The sequence below is a fragment of the Diachasma alloeum genome, unplaced genomic scaffold (genome assembly GCF_001412515.2).
Source record: "Diachasma alloeum isolate Michigan unplaced genomic scaffold, Dall2.0 Dall_scaffold_00575, whole genome shotgun sequence".
Lineage (NCBI taxonomy): Eukaryota > Metazoa > Arthropoda > Insecta > Hymenoptera > Braconidae > Diachasma > Diachasma alloeum.
The window spans coordinates 59,868-83,517 of NW_021680707.1; the positions used below are offsets into that span (position 1 = coordinate 59,868).

The window sequence follows — 23,650 nt, forward strand, 5'->3', positions numbered from 1 at the left end:
CATTTTTATGATGTTTCTTTATTCTTTCTGTTTCATTTTTTCAACTTATTGACAAATACGGGGGGAAGGAGAAGTAGTGACTGGGAAAGAAGAGTGGATATGGCTGATGGAGGACAAAAAGTAGCAAGGGAGTTAGAGAACAGAGAAAATTGAAGGTCTCATTGAAAAATCCGTTTGAAAACCACAAAGTGCGTTTGAAAAAAGCTAAATTGTTATATTTTTCTGAGTGGTCCATGTTGCCCCTATAGTCCATTTTGCCCCCTCGGTCTATTTTGCACCCATCTCCCTTATTATTTTCTATTTTTTATCGAAAAGTATAGCTCAAATGAAGAAACATGAGCGCAACCGGAGGCTTCCAACTCAATTATTGTCGGAGATATCGAAAATATTATTATTATTATTATTTTATGATTCTTATCATTATTTTTTCTATTCTGAAACCTTTTTTTCGTCAACTTTAATTACGCGCCACTGTGAACAAAAAAAATTTTTTCAATCCATAAGTTTCATCGAAAATTGTCTCAACTTTTCGAAAAAAATATCGTTCTTTATGTGTCTCTACATTTTGAAGTGGAAAACTCGAAAAGAAAGTTTCAAACGACTATTTGGGGCCGCCGCGCAAACTTAAGAAAAAAATTTTTTTCTTTCAACGGAAGATTCGGAGAATTGATACATATTTTTAATTTCGGTGCTTTCATTAATCCAGGGGTGAAATGCAGGGAACAAAATTTCGTACTTCAAAAAAATTAGTCTTTCGAAAATATCTCGGAATCCAGAAGTGATAAATTTTTCTAAAAGTTGTTTTTGTAGAGCAAAATGGGATCCACAAAAAAAATTATGTAAAAATTTTTCCATCTACCGTAAATTCAAAGATATTCTTTAAAAAATCATCTCCAGATTCCGTTGCCAATTAGTTTTTCAACAAGATCTCAAAATTGAAGCAAAATAGTGATTCCTTAATCTGAACCTTTCTTATAGGAAAAAATAAGGTCTACCAAAAAGGTTGTGACGATTTTCAGACAACTCAAATTTACAATTTTTCTCTGACTTAATTTTTTTTGTCACAACTGATCTCCCAGTTACAGTTCATCCAACGTATGCCTTACCCTGGGCGCCAGCCCCCTTATATCGCTTGAATCAGGTCAAATGGGTGAAAACCACAATTACTCAAAACTTGTAAATTATCAAGAAAATATTCTGTCCGGACCCTTAAGGACAAGAGGGAGGGGAATCGTTGTCCCCTAGCGAATCCTCGGGATTCCCAGAAATAAATACGACTCAACGAAATTAACTCGAAACAAAATAATATATTTGATAATTTAGTTTAACAAAACGGAAAAATAATTTTAGTAGAAACAGAACTAAATTTTTATATAAATTCGATTTCCTATAAAAAAATAATCCTATGCACCAATTATGTGATAGTGCGGAAAATCGGTTATTATTGGGGACGCGGTGGGGAAATTCCCACTTTCCTCATTCTCTCAACAGATTTGATTAACTCTGCGCTCCACAACTCGCAGCATCCGCAAAATTCCAATACGTAAAAATAAATCCAAAACAACAGTGAGAAGCATAAAATACTACTCGACTCTAAATTACTCTCCTCAACTCAAAATCCAAAATTTCTCTCGATTAATTCGATTCTCAATTATACAAACTTTATACAAAATATTTCTCTCAAAATTCGCGTCAACGTTTGGGGATTTGCCCCCTCTCTAATACTCGACAATGTGCTCTGAAGATCACTTATCTCACGAAAATCCGGTCCAAGGCCCCAGCATCCGCACCAGGCTGCTCCAGACTCAGAAGAGGTAGGCGATTCCTCAGGCTGACCTCTGATTCTCAAAGCGGTCCTCTACTCAACGCAGTTACTCTGCACTACTCAACAATACTTACTCTATAGCTCGTCTCGGGGAGAACTCAACCGACGCTCATCACGCGTGGTTCATTGTCTCATTTTTCGTCAGAGGGGGGAGGTAAATTCTCCCCATCCCTCTGGACACCTCTCACGTCTCAACTTGCTGATTTGGGCGCCCTGTTTGTACAGTTTTCTCTCCTCGAAATAATTTTTTAATGTTTTTAGAAGATGTTTAAATTCTTCTAGTCATCCCAACGGTTCGTTTTCTTATTTTGAGGGAATCGGGGAGTTTTGAACTCTCCCCGAGACTCAGGTTTTATTTTAATAGTAAAAATTATTTTTTTGAACAAAAATAAAAACAAATAAAACTACTTGACAACTGGATTGTCACAAGGTTATCACAAAAATCCCTTCTGCATTCCGAGATATTGTAAAAAATCAATTTCTTTGTCTGTCTTTTATGATAAAAGCCATAGACAGACGTCTATGATGGCTTTTATGGGAAATAGTTTGTGGACTAATATCTTGGAATGCAAGATAGAAAGCGGGATATTTCTGATAACCTTTTCTCTAGACCTTATCTTATCTTACAAGAAAGGTACTTATTCAGAAATTACTACTTTGCTTTAATTCTGAGATATTGTAGAAAAACTCATTGGCAACTGAATGCGAAGATGATTTTTTGATGAATATCTTTGAATCTACGGTAGATGAAACATTTTTCAGAGGATTTTTTTGTGGATCTCATTTTGCTCTACCAAATAATATTCCCAAAAATTTCTCTATCTTATACTGATTCCAAGATATTTTTAAAAAACTAATTTTTTTGAAGGAATAAATTTTATTTTTCCCTGCATTTCACCCCTGCACTAATGAGAACACCTAAATTAGAAAGATGTTTTGGTTAGGAAACTTTCTGAACTTTCCGATAGAATGAAAACAAAATTTAAGTTTTGGGGAACAATCCCAAATGGCTGTTTGAAACTTTCTTTCTGAGTTCTCATGTCAAAATAGACACATAAGAAACGATATTTCTTTCGAAAAGTTGAGAAAATTTCCAATGAAATTTATGGGTTGAAATATCTTTTTGTTCACAGTGGATCGTAATTAAAGTTAAAGAAAAAAGTTTTCCGCCAATAATTGAATTAGAAACCTCAGTTGCATTCATTTCTTTCTTCATTTCAGGTATATTTTTCGATAAAAAAAAGAAAAAAAATACTTAAAATTTGAAGGTAATTTTTCACATACAGGATTGGCGGATTCGCTCAATGCGAAATTGTTTAGAGTGAAAACAATTATAAGATGGTTTCTCTCACTCGATTTTCATTCCAAGGTTTCATTCCTGGCAGTAACGTTACCGGACTTTCGTTCCCGAGTTTCGTTCCAGGCGGTAACGTTACCGGACTTTCGTTCCAAGGTTTCGTTCCCGGCGGTAACGTTACCGGACTTTCGTTCCAAGGTTTCGTTCCAGGCGATAATGTGACTGGACTTTCGTTCCAAGGTTTCGTTCCAGGCGGTAACGTTACCGGACTTTCGTTCCCGAGTTTCGTTCCTGCCAGTAACGTTACAGTTTCGTTTTGTTTCCTACCTGAGGAACGAAACCGAAACGGTAAGCGCGTTCCAATACCCTGCATTTCAATACCATGAATGACTCTGAAATAAAATTCAAATTTATTTTACTCAAAATAACAAAAATTAGAATGTTTGCAATGATTCAATGATAAAAAAAATAGACACAAAAAAAATATAATTTTCACAGGCGCAGGAGAAAATTCCTGCGAGGAAAGGCTCGACACAATCAAAAGTATTGACTTATTCGAAGTCACAAATTATAACACTTCAGGTAGAAGCGAACTACTGGATCCTGCAGATGAGTTAGACACGTGTGAGACAATCTACACGCGGAATGACCCGATCCATATTAGTAACAATGAATTACATAATTCAGTCGAAATTAATTATGACCACTAGACTCGGATAACAAATTCGAAATTACAACATGGAATTCAATCAATTTAAATTAATTCCGAAATCAAATAAGTCAATATTAATTATTAAGTATTATTATTCGAGGGCGTGGTAGACGCTAAACGCACGCAAGAATCGCCCAAAGCGCGAAGTTGCGAAAGCCACACGAAAAAAGAGAATGAAATTCCTCAAATAACAAAATCTGAATAATCGCTGAAAAGACAAATGTGAATAATATAAATGTTGAATAATAAAGAATCAAGAAGTTAGGTAAAAGACCACTGAGTGCTGGGTCCCGAAGGCAAAGGCTCGAATGCTAAAACTCAAAGGGAGCCAAAATGGGGACCGGAGAATAGACTTTACAGAACACACGTGCACTCACAAAATTTGATAATGCTCACCGTTTGAACCGCGAAAAACTCCAGGATAAACTCGTCTGGACCGTCAGTACAACGGCGATGTCGGAATGTAGGCCGGAAAATCCAGGCACTACAGTAAAACATAGGTTTTATTATCCCAAGAAAGCTCTAAGTTCGTAAAAAGACTAAATTGTGCAGAGCGACTTTACTGGACTGAATCCCAAAGAAGAGTCTCTCTCGGGGAAATACGTCACCCCGAGGAACCTCAATTCCTCTACTTCTCACACCCCAATCACCCGATGCTAGCGCGCTATAGCCGCGTGAATTCGGCAATTTGTTAATTGCCCTAATTTTCAATTTACTGGTCCTAGAGAATTGGGACTTGCGCCTCACGGTCGGTGATAGTGATCCGCGTTGAACGGCGCAGGACACAACATAATCCGTCGCTTCCTCGATGCTGCAGCATGGGTTTTTTACGAGGTGTTCTTACGCCACAGAAACATCGGTGAGGTAGTGGGGGTCATACGTAGTGGCCTAGGTTGCCCGCTGGCGTGCTTCTCTCGTCTCTCGCATGCTTGCTGGTGTGAGTGTCGGAGAGCTCATAGTTACCGACTTTGTAGGTCCTCCCCGCTGTTTCGCTTCCCTCCTCTCGTTACGAAACTTGAAGCAAACAGTGAGCGCAATATTGCCAGAGAGGAAAATTACAAAAAAAAAACAATATAAGTACCAAAAATTCAGAGAAATATGACTCCTCGCTGGGGTTGAAATACTCATGTTCGCCCCCAATGAACCACGTTCAGTTCAATTTTCCTTAGTTAATTAAACGATAAATAATTCCCTTGACAATTTGAACTCTATTTTAATTGTTGTTCCACTCGATGCGGCCTGGGGCGAAGGCTGTCCAGGCTCAATATTAACAATAAACAAACCCAGTGGACGCCAGTCAATTTGATAAAATTAATAAATTCTATGGACAAAATGCTGACTGAAGTCTTACTCAGGAGGACGTTTCGGAAGACCGACGGATGGGAGATGATAAATTTCGAAGAGAGAAAAGGATTGGACAGAATATGAAAGTTTATTTTCCTTATGAATTAATTGGCAGCACCCGACTCTCAGATATTCCACAATCAGTTGACAAAAAATACGAGACAAATTGACAAATTCTGAATGAAAGGTCTGGACGAATGAACAGGTGATTCAGGGTAGAATTGATAATATAAGCATTAGGACGCGGGAGGTGCAAAAACCATCACGAGAATGATACGCCGGCGTACGTGCTTGACACTTGTCGAGGCACACCAAAAAGCAATAACTTGGCCTTTTCGCGACTGACTGGTCACCAGTACCAGTAGGTTATATGTATTTGCTTCCATTTTCGTTTTTTCGGTCGTGTGCCTATTTAACCGTATTTATTTATTTGACAATGAAAATGAATAAATTAATCGCTGCGTATTCAAATGTGCCCACTGAAATTAACTTCACAATCTTATTGGCAGTATGAAACCTATACTTCATGACGTTGACGTCAAATAATAATAATTTGCTATAATAATGTATTTGAATGATCGATGATTGAAATTGAGCACTGATTGAGTAACTATATGTATTGAAATACCAGACAATAATAATCGCATTAACGGATAACTAAAACTTCCGATCAACAATTGATTCAGCAATATAATGGTATTAATTGAATACACGGTAGGCAGAATAATCAAGATATTTTTTTTCGCATTGACAATTGACGGAACCATGTAACAATTTTTAATGACGACTCATCAACTTCTAGTTATTGAGTAATCTCTCAACATTGTTAATGACTATTAAAAAAATGAATAGTTTACTGTCATATTGATAATTGATGAAGCAATGAATTCATCACAGCTTCCGAATACTTGTTACATTATGAATAGTACAGCGTCTCATAGATATTATGATTTCTCGTTTATCAATCAATCTCCAATTATGATTACAGATTGACAAAGTAGTGGACAAATGAGGGATCTCCATTAAATAATTGCTAATTTAATTATATTTTGAGTGGAAAATATCACAAAAATGATAATTATTTCTTATATTATCCCCAAGGGATATCTACTTGGTCAAACTTAGATGTTTTCAAGATATAAATAACATCGAAAGCACGATGATATATGCTATCCATTTGCTTTCCGGGCGTCTCTTTTAGGGAAACAATCAAATGATTATCAATGCATAAATCAAAACATTCGGAAGTACACGGATTCGAATTCATGTGCGGTACCACATGCCCAGGCTGGGCCAAATCCCCAGTTCGCCTTCCTGGTACTCTAACCAATTGAGCGGCCAAGGCTTCCTACACATCTCCGCATTTCAGAACTTGTGCATATCGTATCTATTCCCACTCCTCCACACCCATCTCGCTTAAAATTTTAATTCATGCATGGATAATTATATGATCGTTTTCTACATACAGAGCTCCGGAAAACTGATGCATAGCATATAGCATACCTCTTTCTATATAATTTTTACCTTAAAAACATCTAAGATTAACTCAGCAGATAGTCCTGGGGATAATATTGAATATGAATATAGTTGTCCATAGCATTAGGTTATATCTGGAAAGGTATTACGTACCTAAAAGTGATGAATTTATTTGTAGTAGTTTTTCAGTGCCTGATGAAGCTGGAATAATCAGCGAAAATTCCCACTTATGGTAATTCGACTAACGTTATAATTTATCTGTCCTATATAACGTGACCCGCCACCTAACTAAACCGAAAGACTGATCAACCCGTCAGCACTCGGTCTATAAGAGATACTATCATATAACTTTCCATGGTATAGGAAGCAGTCGAAAAATGGGAATATTGAGATGATACTCTTTGAATGTCATAAGTAATTCTTCTAATTCAATCCAGTTACAATAAAAATGCTATTCAGGTTGAGTAGAAACCAAAACTTTTTCGTTCACTCGGTAAATAATTTTTGACGTGGATACATTTGTTTTGATTATGGGTGGGCATTAAAAAAAAGTTCTTATGGTTCCGTATCGGCGGTAGCGCCATCTATGAGAATTCTAGAACATTATACAATTTTCTAGGTAATTCTACATTTTTGTTAGAAATAAATAACAATTTTAAGGGATGCTTAGCGCTGGTCGACCAAATACTGACAGTTGGTTATTATTGCACAAAATCGATAAAATTTGTGGATCCGTGTTAAAACTTGCACGAGTGTTTTTCTGTGACATTTGATTTTGTTGTGAATGGAATATGTTGAATGTTTGTTTAGGGATTTAGGTTGCACATAACAATTCAATCGTATCGTGAATATAAAAAACGTCTTATCATGACGAGATGGTGCGAAATCCTGAATTCTTCTAATATACCTATATAAATATAAATAATGAAAAACAAGGATATTCAGTGAAGGATAAGAAAGACCGGTAATAGTGCAGCACACGTGACTTTATTATTTAAATATTAAAAAATTGTACTATATTCACTATTTAGATAAATTGATGGGTTTCTTGATTTCTAACCTTTTCAGTATGATTTTGAGACAGGCCTCTTTATAGAATAATTATTTAGTTAATTATATAATTCGATAATTAAACAATTGAAATTCGACAATGAAAATGCACTAGCAGAAGGCCTTCACCTGACGCGGCCTGGGTCAAGGGCTGTCAGGGCTCTGGAGAATCCTTTCGACAATTAAATAAATATTCGACAATAACCTATAATTTATGGGCGCCAGTTGATTTCTCGAAAACCAACAATATTCGACTTAGCTCAGGATATCTCAGAGGAGGAAGTTGGAAGACCCAAGAGTTAAATGATACAGACAGAGAGAGAAAGGAAAATGAGGCAAGAATGTTCAATAAACGAATACTCACAATTAATGTGAACAAAATCTTCGACTCTATTTGTTTAATTCCTCGGGAACCGACTCTTCCCACACAATATAAATTACAATATAAATATAATCGACTTAATATACGACACAATAATCACGATGTACACACGTGTACCGCCAAGGCAAGAGTGAGTCGGTGGGCCCTAGGCAACCTGTTACATGACGGGTAATTGATAATTTTGGCGTCTGCGCCCTAGATGTCGACTTGATTCCTTAGCACCTAATTCGAATTTTCACTTAAACGAATTCTATGGCGGTTTGTTAGGATTCCCGAGGATATTAAGAATAACGTTGACGTGAAGGGGAAATTACGATCCTCCTGTTACAATCTCCCCCATTTTCCCTTCACGTCGATGGACAGTTCCCTGGTAACATTCTTGCCTTTTTTTTTTTTTAGATTACCATGGAGGCTGTTGGATGTAGAAGACACACAAAAAATTTAACCCTCCCATTTCTCTCTCTGTCTGTCGGGTATAATGGTGGGTGGTTAAATAAAGCCAACAGGGAGACAGAATTTACATGAACATACAAATTCTATGTATTTTTAGGGGGGATTGTCGACATAGTATAGGATAAGAGTAACTTAAGTAATAATAATTCTCTTCGAATTCGAGAAAGTCTTATATAACGAAAAATGGAAAATAAGAAACGGAAAATGAACGTGAAAATTTGTCGGCGTAGATGAACATGAAGAAATTATATAAGGAAAATCTCAGAAGGAGTTTTGATGTTTAATTAGTCGACTTTTTAAACTTGGTAGGAATGAGAACTCTGTATTCTTCGCCATCCTTCAGTTCTGGGCGTTCTCTGGCGATGTCGTTGAGGTGTTTCAGAGTGACTGGTGCCAAGAGTGCGTCGACTGCCAATCGTCGTTTGCTTTCAGACAGCTGGGATGGTGTTGGGACATCCGGATTGGCAATTCTCGGGGCTGCTGTCAGGGCCTTCTCCCTGATGAGAAATCGTCGTAGTTTGTTGGGGGTCTCCTCTTGATCGTCGAACTTGGCCTTTATCCTTTTGGTGAGCGTCGATTCGGATTCCCCAACCATGATCCTGTGATCAGCTGGGAGTAACCATGTTGGCCAGGTAGAGTAATTAAGGCGTTGCCAATCAACAGCTGATTTCCATCGAATATTGCAGTCGGGGCATTCGGGACAGTAGAGACTGAGGTCCCGTGAACACCCAGAGCAACGGCCCAGGACCCTCTCGTGTTCTACTCCGTGGGGGTAGGGACAGTCCTCAGCGTCGAATCCTGGAGCACCGCAATGATGACAGAAACCTGGACACCAGGGCAGATTACACTCTTTAAGGCGATGTTCGGCTGATCGGCAGTTGACACAGCCTCGCGTAAACTGCTTGCCCACTTGAGTAACATAAGTCTGTGTGCTCTTGGTAGCCTTTTGACTATCAAAGTGGGATACCAGGAACTTCGCACGCTCAGTGACGAGTGCTTTCAGCTGATCCTCGTTGAGTAAGTACAGTGGCTTGCTCTCCGGGTCTCACTTGATCATCGAAATGTTGTGATCTTGGAGGAATGTCTTGAAGGAGGGTGTCTTAGGAGGAGGAGCAGGATCGACGGCGACGGAAGGTGCTAGAAGTGCGTCAGCGTTATCAGTCGACTTGAGTTCTCTTCTACAGACACTGGACTTTGCTTTTGGTGCCGTGGCCCCGAGTAGACGTCGACGCTTTATATTTTCTTCATCGATATCGGCTTGAGTCTGGACAGTCCAAGTGGAGTCGAGTTCTGGAGGTGGCAAGCCTCGAATCTCGGACAACAATGCAGCTGCCTCGTTCGAGATTGGGAACTGAGTGTATATAGGAAGAGCCCCTTCCTGTAAAGGCGTCAATTTCAGTCCACTGATGTCAGGCAACTGGGCTTCAGGGCTGGCCAGTTGTTCGGTTGCCGTTTTGGGTAGGTCTGTGGCTTTATCGTGATCCTTGGAGTTGGAGTAGTCGAGTTCCAGTAGTTTTACGAAATCGTCTTCAATGTCGATTTGATCTCCCATTAACGACTTGGATGTTGTCGAGCCATCCTCGCTGTCCTTGGGCAGTTTGTCGACTGGCAGCGATGCGCTTTCGCTAGATGACGTCGTCGATGGAGAACTGGTATTGTCGTCCTCGTTGTCTCCCATGATGTCGCGTTGCTCGTGCTGACAGACCTATAGAGACAAGTTATTTTCGTCTGAGGCTACGTCGCGGAAATTTTAAATCGGTTACATAATACTTTCCTACTTTTTTACCATTTTTGTCGACCAATTCCACCGTCATAGGACCCAAAATCTTATCGACCACAGCAGGGCCCAGGTAGCGATGGGCTAATTTGGCATTATAATTCTCGGCTTTGTTGCTAAGTCTCTTGTTCGGGTAATAAACTTCAGAGCCGACTTTTACTTCTACTTGATTCGACTTATTTTTTTTTGTCTAATCGTTCGTCATTCTTCTTTTTCAGAAACAACTCTATTTGATGTCGAAACTCATCGATTTTCGACATTCGCTCCGCCCAAAGATTTTGAGCTTCATCTTGAGATGGTTGTTTATTGGTATTACGTATGTCTCGTTTTATTATAGCCTCTCGACCGTGATTAAGGTAAAATGGGGAAACTCGCGTTTCCGCATGTGATACCGTATTGTAAGCTAGTTGAAATTTCGACAAGTTAACATCCCATTCGTTTTGGTGGTCGTTGATGAACGCGGCGATCATCGGTTTTACTGTTCGATTTACGCGTTCGACAGGATTCGATTGTGGATGACTTAAAGGAGTCGTGTGATGTTTAACTCCCCTCGCGATTAAGAAAGTCGAAACGTCTTTATTACAATATTCCGTTCCGTTGTCGGAAATCAACGTTTGGGGGGTACCCCAGCGATCGAATATCGACTCTAAGATCTTGACTATCGTGTTGCCCTTTTTATCACGAGTTGGAAATAGTTCGATATGTTTCGTGCTCAAATCTTGGATGACAACAATATGCGAATTTCCCTTTTTCGACCTGGTTGTCATATCGGCTGTATCGATAGCTAACTCTGTCCAGGGAGTTTGAGTCGGTCGAGATGTCATCGGTCCCTGAATAGGATGTTGGTTATTTTTAACCCGAATACAGATTTCGCAGTCGTTTACGTAACGCTTTACGTCTTCAGTCATTCCTGTCCAATAATATTTTTGTCGGACGCGGTCTAAGGTTTTATCCCTTCCTAGATGTCCTGCCTGCGGTTCGTCATGATTTTCCTTAAGAATTCGCAATACTTCATCTGGTCTTACCACGAGCTTCCAAGGGTTTTCGTCGTCTAATATTACTTTGGCGTAATCAGGTCGATAATAATACATCTCGTCATTTTCGAGTTTCCATTCTGGAAATCGACTAGGGCTTTTCTCGACGAGATCGCATTTGGTTTTATACCAATTTTGGTCACAAATAGAATTTAATTTTATTCGACTTCTAATCGTTTCTTCGACAATCTTTTCCCATCCCAACGGATCAACATCGACATCAAACATACGCGAGAGAGCATCTGATGCTTCATTCATCGTGCCACGTTTATGTTCAATAGTTAGATCGTGCTGCAATAGGTAAATTGCCCAACGAGCGAGTCGACCTACAGGATTTTTCACACTGTAGAGCCATAAGAGAACTTGGTGATCTGTGACGACTTTGAATTTCATTCCCTCGAGATAACACCTGAGTTTTTCGACTGCCCATACGACGGCAAGGCATTCCTTTTCGGTTGTCGTGTAATGGAATTCCGCACCCCGCAACGGTCGACTTAGTACTTCGATAAGTAGTTCTTTATCGGTCTCCGGGTCTTTTTGTACCAGAATCGCGCCTAACCCGAAATCGCTGGCGTCTGTGTATAGAATAAACGGTTGACCAGGGATCGGCGTGTACAGGCGAGGGATGTCGATTAGAGATTGTTTAATTTCATCAAAAGATTTTTGCTCGACATCTGTCCATCGCCATGTATGTTTAGGACTCGTCAGTTTATTTAATGGCCCTTGGACTTTAGCGATATTCTTCAAATGTCGATGATACCAATTAACCATGCCATTAAACTGTCTGAGTTGGGTACGATCACGTGGTATTGGAAAATCGATTATCGGCTGAATTTTCTCTGGATTCGGTCGCATACCGTGTTCGTCGATTATGTACCCGAGGTACTTAACTTCTCGACATGCAAAACTACTTTTTTCGCGATTAATCTTCGGTTTCGCTTCGCGTAAAACCTCGAATAGAATCGACAACAACGAAAGATGTTCGTCCAAATTTTCGCTAACCACAATCCAATCATCTAAATAAACAAAAACCTTTTCAATCCAATGATTGGGTAATTTTCGCTCAATAATAATTTCTCCTATTCGCCTTTTTAATTTGTCCATAAGACATTGGAATCTCGATAGCGCCCCTGTCAAACCGTAGGGCATGCGAACCCACTCGAGTAAGCCTTTACCCTCGACCACAAAAGCGGTGTATTTTCGACTTTCTTTCTCCATTGGTATTTGATGGAAAGCCTCGCTCATGTCTAATGTCGAAATAATTTTTGCCTGATACAATTGCGACAGGATTGAACCCATTTGTGGTAAGGGGTAGGCTGGTTTCTCTGTCTTTTTGTTCAGGATCCTATAATCGACACAAAACCGTAAATTCCCGTTGGCTTTCGGAGCTACCACCGGTGAACTCGCCCAGTTACTGTTACTCCATGTAACGTAACCCTTCTCTAGCAATCTATCGACTTCTTGATAGAGAAACGCGCGAATTGCCTCACTACGTCGATAAGGCTTTTGTCGATGCGGTTCTGAGTCTTCTAGCTGTATCTTATGTTCGATTAAATCTGTGACACCCATGCACTCCTTTTCGAATTTTATGAATTCTCGATCGAGAAATTCCTTCAGTATTTGTGTTTGATTGATCGACAGTGACTTCATTTGGGTTGGGAAGACGAAACGATGTGATAGAGGGTAAGTGTATTCACTGCCTGCCAACGTCCATACCCTTTTAAACGGGTCAAGATAGACTTTCAACGCTAGAATGAAGTCCATCCCCAGGATGACATCGTTCGACGCCCCAGGGAGGATACTGAACCACTGTGGTCCGTAAACATCCCCAATGTCGATAATAAAGCAGGTGCCCCCGTCACTCTTAACGACTGAGCTATCGCCTAAGCAAATTCCCGCTGTCGAAGTTGTGTCTGAGGTAACCTCCGTCACCTTCAGAGTTTTCACTCGTTCGAAGGCTTCAGGGCTCATGTAAGTTCTTTCATTTCCACCATCGATAATTCCCCTTAACGTTTGTCCAAAAATCGAAATTGTCACCTCAGCTTTAACTAAATTGATAGGTTCTTTAGTTCCGTTTTCATTTCGATAAATTCGACGTTGTCACAGATGATGAATTAAATGAAAGGGGAGGTTTTTAGGCCTCCAATTTTTCAAGGAACCGATATTCTCATTGGGTGATTGTGTCTCGACTTGACTCGCGGGATTCTTGCTGGAAATTGTCGATAACTTAGTTACATAATCATTAGACTCGTCACGAGGCGCGATATCTTCTTCTTCAAAGTCGGAAAGCTCGCACTCTTCCGACGATTCCTCATCGACATCCAGCGAGATCGCTGTTTCACCCTCGAATTTATTATCCTCTATATTTAATAGCGAAGATGACTCGACTTTAACTGGTGGACTTTCAAGTGTCTTTACCTTGTTAATTTTAATCTCGCCTCCCTCGATTTTTATTTCCGTCTGTGCAGCACGATCAACCTGTTTTCCCTCCGTTTTGCTCTTTATTTCAGTGATTGGAGACGATTTCACTGAGAGCTTTTGGCGTTTCCCGAAAGCTTAGAACAATTCTTATTTAAATGTCCCACTTGTTGGCAGATGTGACACACTTCCTGCCTATCGGCAGTACAACCGCGTGAAGAATGTCCCATCTGTCCACAGTTATAACATAGTACTTTCGACCAGTCTCTAGGGGAATCGAATTTTCGTCTTCCTCTAGGATCGTGCTGGGCAGGCGATTTATTGCTTTCTTTGTTTTTCTGTTCAAAGCTTGCGAGATTTTGTTCGAGTCTTTTCCGTACCATTGACTTCGATTCTCGACTTTTCGATTGATTGGGGACTGACCGAGTTTTCGATTCTAACGCATTCAATTTCGTTACTTCATCTTTGTCCGATAATTCGTCGCTTGAAGTAGTGTCATCGTCTTCATCCTCGGGTTCCTTATCAAGAATACAATTTAATTCGACTTTCTTTCTGGGGTACCTCCCCCTTTTCTGATCGACGACTTGTTTAAAGACGTCGCCACGTAAATTAGTAAAACCCAGAAAATCATCGTAATTTTTAATAGTCAATGGCAAGATCTCGAGCGCGATTCTAGGGTTGAATTTCTTGATTATTTGTTCGATTTGTTTTTTAAACGTGGGAGGATTTAACATACGTTCGAAAAGACAATGAGCGCGATACCTGAATTCCGGTAGGGTTTCCCCCTTTTCGACTGTTAATTCTCCCACCTCGGTATACAAATCCATGTCGTCTTTTTTCACAGCCCAATTTTGTCGGAATGCGGTTGCGAACTCTTTCCAAGTTCGCCATTTCGACTTATTGATTAGATACCAGTTTCGATGTGGACCTTCGAAAATAGACGATAGGCAAGGGACGAATAGATCTTTATTTATTCCGGTGGTTTCAAGTCGTTCCCTTAATATGAGTAGGAATTGATCAGGATCTTTTTCACTTTGTGGGAAATTAAGTTTCCAATCGCTAACTAATCGCGTAACCTTAATTCCGGTGTTCATATCCCACGGTTGTTTTATTCCAGTCGACGGTGGATTGACCGACAGGGTTTCCTGAAAATTCCCTGTATCTAGATTATTCGACGTGTATTCGTCGAGTGAAAGACTACCCCTTCCTGTCCTATTATTCAATTCAATAGTACGAAATGAAGAGTGGGATAGATTCGTATTAAAATGATTCATGTATTATGGTTGTGCTTGTAATTGTGTTTGTGTTTGTGGCTGTGTATAACGTGTAGTATGGTAACCCAAATTGATACCTGCTGGATTCGCAGAAAACCGTCGAAACTCATTAGCGTAACGCTCCTCGACAATTATCTGACCATCCGGCGATACAAAAGAAATTTGAATTTTCTCTCGACTTCTTTGAGAATTCGAGTATGAGTTATCATTTGAGGCGAAGTGAACATGTCGAATCTAGCTATCAACAGAACCATTCCCTCGATTGAACCAATGCTCGGGTTGGAGTCCAGACGTTCCGCCCCGAATATCTGTCCCCACAGGCACAAACGCTCCCCTTCCTTGCGGAGGTACTTTCGCGCGTAATCCATCATCGACTGTTGCTCCATGTACCCCTCCCTCAGACGGGGCTGAGCCACGTGGCAAAGTCGGGCCCTCAAAATTTTCAGAATTTTCTGCGACTAAATTCTCATCAACTTCTCGCGATATTCTTTCACCGCTCGGTAAATCATTCTCTCCCCCTATTGGTTCGTCAACCCTCGGGGGATCATTAACATTAATATCCCTATTCGAATCGTCATTCGAATTTTCTCTAGAGTTTCCATTTGAATTATTTTCCTGTCGACGGGAATTTCCATCCGTCGACCTTAATGTGGCTTGACTCTGCCCGACAATAAAATCTACAACTTGATCTACTTTGGAATGTAAACTCTCAATATCGTATTTAAAACTCTCGACTTTATTCAATCTCGAATGAAAACTTTGCATTGATTCTACCAATTCTTCATAAATCGGCGCTTGATTACTCGGAGTTACATGTATTCCCCTCCCCCTTGTACTCATTAGTGGGGTTCCTGGTCGATTCACGGATGCTGACGTTTGATGTGGTATTGTCCATGATGGATTACGCCCCCTACCCCCCACGGCACCGGTCGCGGCATTTTCTTGCGTGAGCCCGTCTTCCGATTGGTCCTGATCTAATGTCATCGTATTATCTAAATTCCTATTCGACCTTAATATTCTTTCTGATCGTTCGATTTTTTTTGTTCTTTTTCCTTCGAGCGGGGTCGTAAACATCACGTACTAATAAAAAGTTTCTAATTATTTAATAATTTCCCACGAAAATCGAAAACGATTAGCCAAAGATATTTTCTCATATTATCTTAATCGACACCTGAATAGACAATTCGATATTTCCCAAAAAAACTCGACAAGAAGTGAGAAGTTTAAATTCAAAATAATTACAATCCCTTCGACTGAGTTCCTCTCCGCGCCTCGACTACAGACGGACAAGGTCACGGCTGTTTCCCAATCGATTTTCAATCATGATAATTTCGACTACGGACGGACGAAATTACCATACAAATTTCAACACGTGTGGAAGAGTCGACAAATATGGCAATTAAATAACATACAATACATCAAGTATATTTCGTTCAATTCAATAATATATCACTCCTAAAGGAAGATTAAAGAGTGAAAGTGAAATGTAAAGGAAAAGAAAGAAAAGAAGAGCAGTAGAGCGTTATAATCCCAAGTCGATCGCTTTATTGTTGAATGTAAACATCGACGGTCGGCCGTATGCCCGAACGTCGGAATTAAGAATTTCACTGTCTCTCTCTAACACGTTGAGAAAAATTTTCGACTTAAATTTTCTCCTTAAACTCGCACAATTAATTTATATAAATATCCAACTGTGCCCCACGTTGGGCGCCATTGAGACAGGCCTCTTTATAGAATAATTATTTAGTTAATTATATAATTCGATAATTAAACAATTGAAATTCGACAATGAAAATGCACTAGCAGAAGGCCTTCACCTGACGCGGCCTGGGTCAAGGGCTGTCAGGGCTCTGGAGAATCTTTTCGACAATTAAATAAATATTCGACAATAACCTATCATTTATGGGCGCCAGTTGATTTCTCGACAACCAACAACGTTCGACTTAACTCAGGATATCTCAGAGGAGGAAGTTGGAAAACCCAAGAGTTAAATGATACAGACAGAGAGAGAAAGGAAAACAAGGCGAGAATGTTCAATAAACGAATACTCACAATTAATGTGAACAAAATCTTCGACTCTATTTGTTTAATTCCTCGGGAACCGACTCTTCCCACACAATATAAATTACAATATAAATATAATCGACTTAATATACGACACAATAATCACGATGTACACACGTGTACCGCCAAGGCAAGAGTGAGTCGGTGGGCCCTAGGCAACCTGTTACATGACGGGTAATCGATAATTTTGGCGTCTGCGCCCTAGATGTCGACTTGATTCCTTAGCGCCTAATTCGAATTTTCACTTAAACGAATTCTATGGCGGTTTGTTAGGATTCCCGAGGATATTAAGAATAACGTTGACGTGAAGGGGAAATTATGATCCTCCTGTTACAATTTGTAGAATCCAAAGGGCGGATAGTAGAACTCATCTAAGTCGATTTGTAGAAGCTAAAACCTCTCGATCGTCTGACAACATCAATCCAACCTTCCAGAAACTTTTCAATCATGCACGGAAGTCTATTTCTTTAGACACTGTGATCCTAATACTAAATCTTCAATAGAATCAAAAAACTGAGATTACCACATTTCGCGTTACCCGAGGCCGCGACGTGGATGCAGTGGTGCATCGGCCTCAACGAAGAATCTAATATACCCCACATTACAACACGACACTCGGGACAATTTCCGAAGATCATTTATTTAACACAGTGTGACTTCTTCTCGAGTACACAAACCAACACTCCGTCTGCTCCCTCAGACACCAAACTCCGCTACACCTTCTAGTAGCAATATATTAAATATCAACGAAATTGATTTCTGGCTCTTCGAATTTCTGTCAACACCAAGTCAATCATACAGGTACCCGCTACTCTTTTCAAATACACACGGTCCTTATCGATTGAATTTCAAGGTGGACCCACTGGTTTCCAACTTTGGAGTATTAATTCAGTACTCCTTGTTATTTCGAAAATTAAACGTTTTAGGTATAGATTTCAGAGTTATAAATTATAATTTAAATTTCAAAAATAATTTACGTTACATCATTAGTCCATTTTGTCACCAGACTATTTGACAGCGACTCTTATAGTGAATAGCTTTTAAAAGTATAAATTATTCTGATTATAACGATTACACATTTATAAAAATTAAAGTGGAGTCACATGTTATGCACATTGACTGGAAGACCATATAGCCGTATCCACGTAAAATTACGGTGGTATCAAAGATACAGCTACCCGCAGATGTTTTCTGTGTGAAACGGATCTGTTCAGCGGCAGTGGCTAACGCAAACCTAAGTGTGAGAGATTCTATCATGGCGCGCGTAAATAGTACTGTGAGATTCACACGAAAGCAACCGGTTAATCCTCATACCTGACTAAGCTTTTTCCCGTGGTCCCCCGTAGCATGCGATTGGGCTCTCTCCATTTCCATTCCGATAAAGCAATTAGAAGAAATAATCAAGTTCAGGGGACAATTATTCTTCCTTTCTACTCTTTTTTTTAAATAGTTCAAATAGTTCAACTTCTCCGTTTAGATTCCAGGATTACCTCTCATTAACGAAATTTCGTCAATATATACATCACTTTTGCATGAATCACTCTTTCCAAATTTTTTCACTTCTTCATTCATAAAAGAATCACATGTTTTGCAGATAAACCGTTACTTGGATGCCCCAGATATAATAACTGGGAATACCGCTCCAATGGATCCAGCAATGAAACAACGCTTATTACGTCATTTGGATAGCTGCGTATCAGAGTTGGATTTGGACTTGGGTTCCCGACCAGACAGTGGAATGGGCAGTAGTCCAGGGAGCGTCGCAGATCGCATATCAGGTGTAACGAGCCCAAATCCTCTTGACCAGTATACACCAGTAGCGTCCCACTGTAGTACAGCATTGACCTCGGCAGTGATGAAATCAGAAATTTCAGAATTGGAGACACCGAGACCAGACAGCAGCACAACAGCAGGAGATGAGAACAACAACAGCAGTAGGCCACCATCAGCTTTCAGTCAAGCTCATCCGCCAACTCTAGATACTCATTTCCCGGGAGGTATTATCATCAACCAGCAATCGATGTCAGGATCAAATCCTAATATGCTCTCAGTGGTACAGGTAATCCCTTCGAGGTTACCCGATGGACAAGTCGTTTTTTTACTTCCTAGTCACTACGTTCAGTTAGCTGCCGCTGCAGCTGCAAATGGCATTAGCATTGGACCTAACCCGCCCACTGCTATTTGGGCGGCGACAAATATGTCAATGCTGAGAGCCACTGACAAACTTGTAAAGAGACCACATGTAAACATGTCGCAAGACTGGACACCTGATGGTAGTAAACCACCAAAAAGTCGAAGGATTGAGCCATCCGAACAACCATTGGATTTTACTACAACTTCGCAGAAGTTGAAGACACGACTTGAGCTCCAAGCACAGACTGAATTGAATATATGTGATGAAAGGCGACCTAGTCATGTCGAAAGTGAAGGACTTATAGCAACATCACCCAGTAGACAAGTACCAGTGAAGGAGGAGGAAGCCATGTGGAGGCCTTGGTGAAATAAGAATTCACTTTGCTTCCATTGCAACCAACGTGATTAAACGATTAAAATGACACGTAATATGTACATAGTCATGCCGGAGGACAACAAAGAATTATTCCTATTTGCGAGATATAGATTTATTTGGATGTTATCTAGGTATATGTGCATCAAATATCCAAACCTAATTGAGTGAAAGATTCAACAATAAGAACTTGTGGACTGATTGAAGTTTGCTTACTAGGTTTAGATAATTGAAATTGAGTGGAAATGAGATCATTCAAAAGATAATACGCCAAAAATTTATTCAAAAGAACTGTTCATGATTATGCATGATGGGATAAATTTCCTTTTCTCTTGGAATATATCAATGAAATTCAGTGTTCGATGTACTTAGTTATTCAATCAATATGAGAATAAATATCTGCAAACATGCAAATATTCCCATGAATTTTTTTTTTGGGACATATCAATGCTCAATACGTCCAAATAATTCTCCCAAGCACGCATTTTTTATGTCTAGGAGTTACTACCTAGGGATCCCTTAACACATCACCTATGATGGATTGAAATGGACAGGTAAATGTAAATTGATTTTGGCCATGTAGTGTATCTTTCTAGTTTTTCGTTTCCAATGTGTCAGGAGAATCCTGTCAAAACTAAAGGACGAAAAAGTCAATGGTTACAGTTTCTCCATCGATTTTTGCCGAGAAATTGAAACTTTAGAAGAAAATATCCATTGAAAAACTGGTGTATTGACAGACGAGTTTGGTTATGTTTTTTTTAATTTCTCGTTTTTCGATAACTAAATTAATGTGATTTCCGTCAACATTTTTGTTCACACCCCTGCACGGAGTGTTCATACTTTTCTCCCTGATGAGCGGGAGAAAAGTGAACACTTTCCGCCCTAGGGCAGAGTTTAACCCTTATATTCAGACCTTTACGTTCTGACCTCCTATATTGTAACCCATACATTTTGACTCTTGAATTCTAACCGTTATACTGTGATACTCGTATTTTGACGCCGATGTCTGAGGCATGTTTCTAACCCTCATTTCTGACACATATTTTGACAGTCCTTTCTGATCCCGGCTCTGATTTTTCCTGAAGTAGATGACTGTTTCACTGATTTTTTCTAAAATTATTACAGGGACAAATGTAAACACATTGCCAATAATCGAATGAACAGAACGAGTGTATCGCTCAGGAAGTTATTGGTTTGCTGCATAATGGGTCATACCCAATTTTAGCTAAGTATGTAAGGCTCAAACTAGAAAAATCAAACTATAAAGGTTTAAAGACAAGAAACTGAATATAACGGTTAGAGTATTAGGGTCAAAATATTGTGATGAAGTGTCATCCGATTGTAAAATTACACAAAATATGTCTCCTCCGAACTTTTGAGCTCCCCGAGAAATAACTAACCTCTTAATTATCCCTCCAATTTACAAACAATTAGAAATGATATGATTGCGCCCTCTCGATCCGGAGGAACGAGTTCCAAAAGAAAATAACTTGTATTAATACTTTCCTGAGAACTTTCCGCCTTCCTGACGCACGCAGTGTAATGCACACCCTTATGTATGTGTTGTCAGGTGTGCTCGTGCTATATTCGACTTAATTACTTCATTTTAGGGACCAGGGAATAGTTCCGTAAAAGTAAATAGAGGCAACGATTCGAATAACCAAAGAATCTTGTATTCTATAAACTGATATGAAATGAGTGAAGAAAATTAATATAAATCCAATAGAAGTTGCTCGTCACCCAAATTGATAACTAATATAATAGTAGTGAAAACGAAATAATAATTTTGTTCAATATCAAAACCCTGAGAGGAAGGTGAATGCAAAAAAAGTGTATTTTGGTTGTTCTTATTTTGCATTTACCTTACTCTCAGGGTTTCGATATTGAACAAAAGTATTATTTCGTTTTAATTCCTTTTATATTAGTTATCAGTTTGGGTGACGACCCACTCCTTTTGGATTTATATAAATTTTCTTCACTCATTTCATATCAGTTTATAGAATATAGGATTCTTTGGTTATTTGAATCGTTTCCTCTATTTATTTTTACTGAACCATTCCCTCGTGTCTAAAATGAAGTAATTGAGTCCAATATAGCACGAGCACACCTGGCAACACATAAGTAAGTGTGTGCATTGCACTGCGTGCGTCAGGAAGGCAAAAAGTTCTCAGGAAAGTATTGATACAAGTTGACATTATTGGCTTCCGGATGGATGCAGCGTTTGGTTTCAGCATTGCGCCGACGTTTCGCAAACATTGTAGTCTGCATCTTCAGGGGTATGAGCTCCGATTCTGAGCTCTGATGTCTGGGGGTTGTACTTACATGTCCTTACATGTCATCCACTGTGATGGTGGGGAAAGGGCAAGGGGAGGGGTAGCCAATCGTATGTTTTTAATTGATCAGCTGGTCAATTTAAAAACCGGGAGGATGGTTTTCCAAATAGGGTTCACTTGATTTCCTCTGTCCCTGTTGAGGTTGTTAGGGTTTTTATGGATTTCCAAACCCTCTGGGTGTTTCCTTTCAAAATTCCCTTGAGATTTGGCCAACATTCTGGCTCAGGGCAGACTGTTCTAAGTGACCGTATTTGGAACACCGCTGGTGTTCCTTGATCCGTGTACTGATCTTCCTCCCGGTTTCTCCAATGTACACTTTGCCGCATGAGCAAGGGATCGCGTACACTCCTGGTGTGCTCAGGGTTGATCTTAGATCTTGTGCATTCGGCAGCATCTGTCCGATCTTCTTTGGGGGTCAGAAGATCGTTCAGATGTTATGTTTTCCGAGTACTTTACTTATGCGTTCTGTTGTGCCTCTCAGATAGGGGAGGAGGGCCACTTTCGGTCTTTCCTGGTTTTCCTCAGGATCAGTCTCGTCTCGGGGAGCCGAAAGCTTGCTCTGCAGCTTATGTTTGACCTTTCGAATTTGATAGATGTTATAACCATTATTACGGTCGAATAACACATCTTCATCAGTTATATCCATTCTTGGTCAGAGCTGTCTCAAGATGTTCAACTTCACTGTCGACGTTGGAGGGTTGGGAGATTTTGAGTGCTCTATACATTAGGGAGCTAATGACAGAGTTCTTTTGGGAGGGGTGGTGATAGGAAGTGGCATTCAGATACCTATCTGTGTGAGTTGGCTTGCGATATACTTGGTGGCCTAGAGTGCCATCCTCGTTGCGTCGAACCAGCACATCTAGAAATGGAAGACATCTGTCCTGTTCAGTTTGCATGGTGAACTTGATGCTTGCGTACTAAGTATTCAAGAACTCCAGGAATTGAGTTAGAGCAGTCTTTCCATGTGACCAGATGACAAAAGTGTCATCCACATACCTGAACCAGACAATTGGTTTCTGAGACGCTGTGTTTAATACTTCGTTCTCAAAATGTTCGATGAAGTCAGCGTTTCAGAAACCAACTGTCTGGTTCAGGTATATGGATGACACCTTTGTCATCTCGTCACATGGAAAGACTGCTCTAACTCAGTTCCTGAAGTTGGAACTCCAGGAGTACTCTGGTACTCCTTGAATACTTAGTACGCAAGCATCAAGTTCACCATGCAAACTGAACAAGACAGATGTCTTCCATTTCTAGATGTGCTGGTTCGACGCAACGAGGATGGCACTCTAGGCCACCAAGTATATCGCAAGCCAACTCACATAGATAGGTATCTGAATACCACTTCCTATCACCACCCCTCCCAAAAGAACTTTGTCATTAGCTCCCTAATGTATAGAGCACTTGAGTTTATCCTTGAGAATCTCCCAACCCTCCAACGTCGACAATGAAGTTGAACATCTTGAGACAGCTCTGACCAAGAATGGATATAACATCTATCAAATTCGAAAGGTCATACATAAGCTACAGAGCAAGCTCTCCGCTCCCCGAGAAGAGACTGATCGTGAGGAAAACCAGGAAAGACCGAAAGTGGTCCTCCTCCCCTATGTGTGAGGCACGACAGAGCGCATAAGTAAAGTACTCGGAATACATAAAATCCGAAGATCTTCCAACCCCCAAAGAAGATCGGACAGATGCTGTCGAG

General features: G+C 40.0%; 1 protein-coding gene across 1 annotated transcript; it reads left to right on the forward strand.

Moving 5' to 3' along the window:
- The first annotated feature begins 18,361 nt into the window (after positions 1 to 18,361).
- LOC107043445 lies at positions 18,362 to 20,026 on the forward strand. Its single transcript, XM_015264965.1, has 2 exons — positions 18,362 to 18,370; positions 18,701 to 20,026. The coding sequence occupies exons 1-2, from the start codon at positions 18,362 to 18,364 to the stop codon at positions 19,604 to 19,606; spliced, it is 915 nt and encodes a 304-aa protein (XP_015120451.1). The 3' UTR covers positions 19,607 to 20,026.
- Positions 20,027 to 23,650: the final 3,624 nt, after the last annotated feature.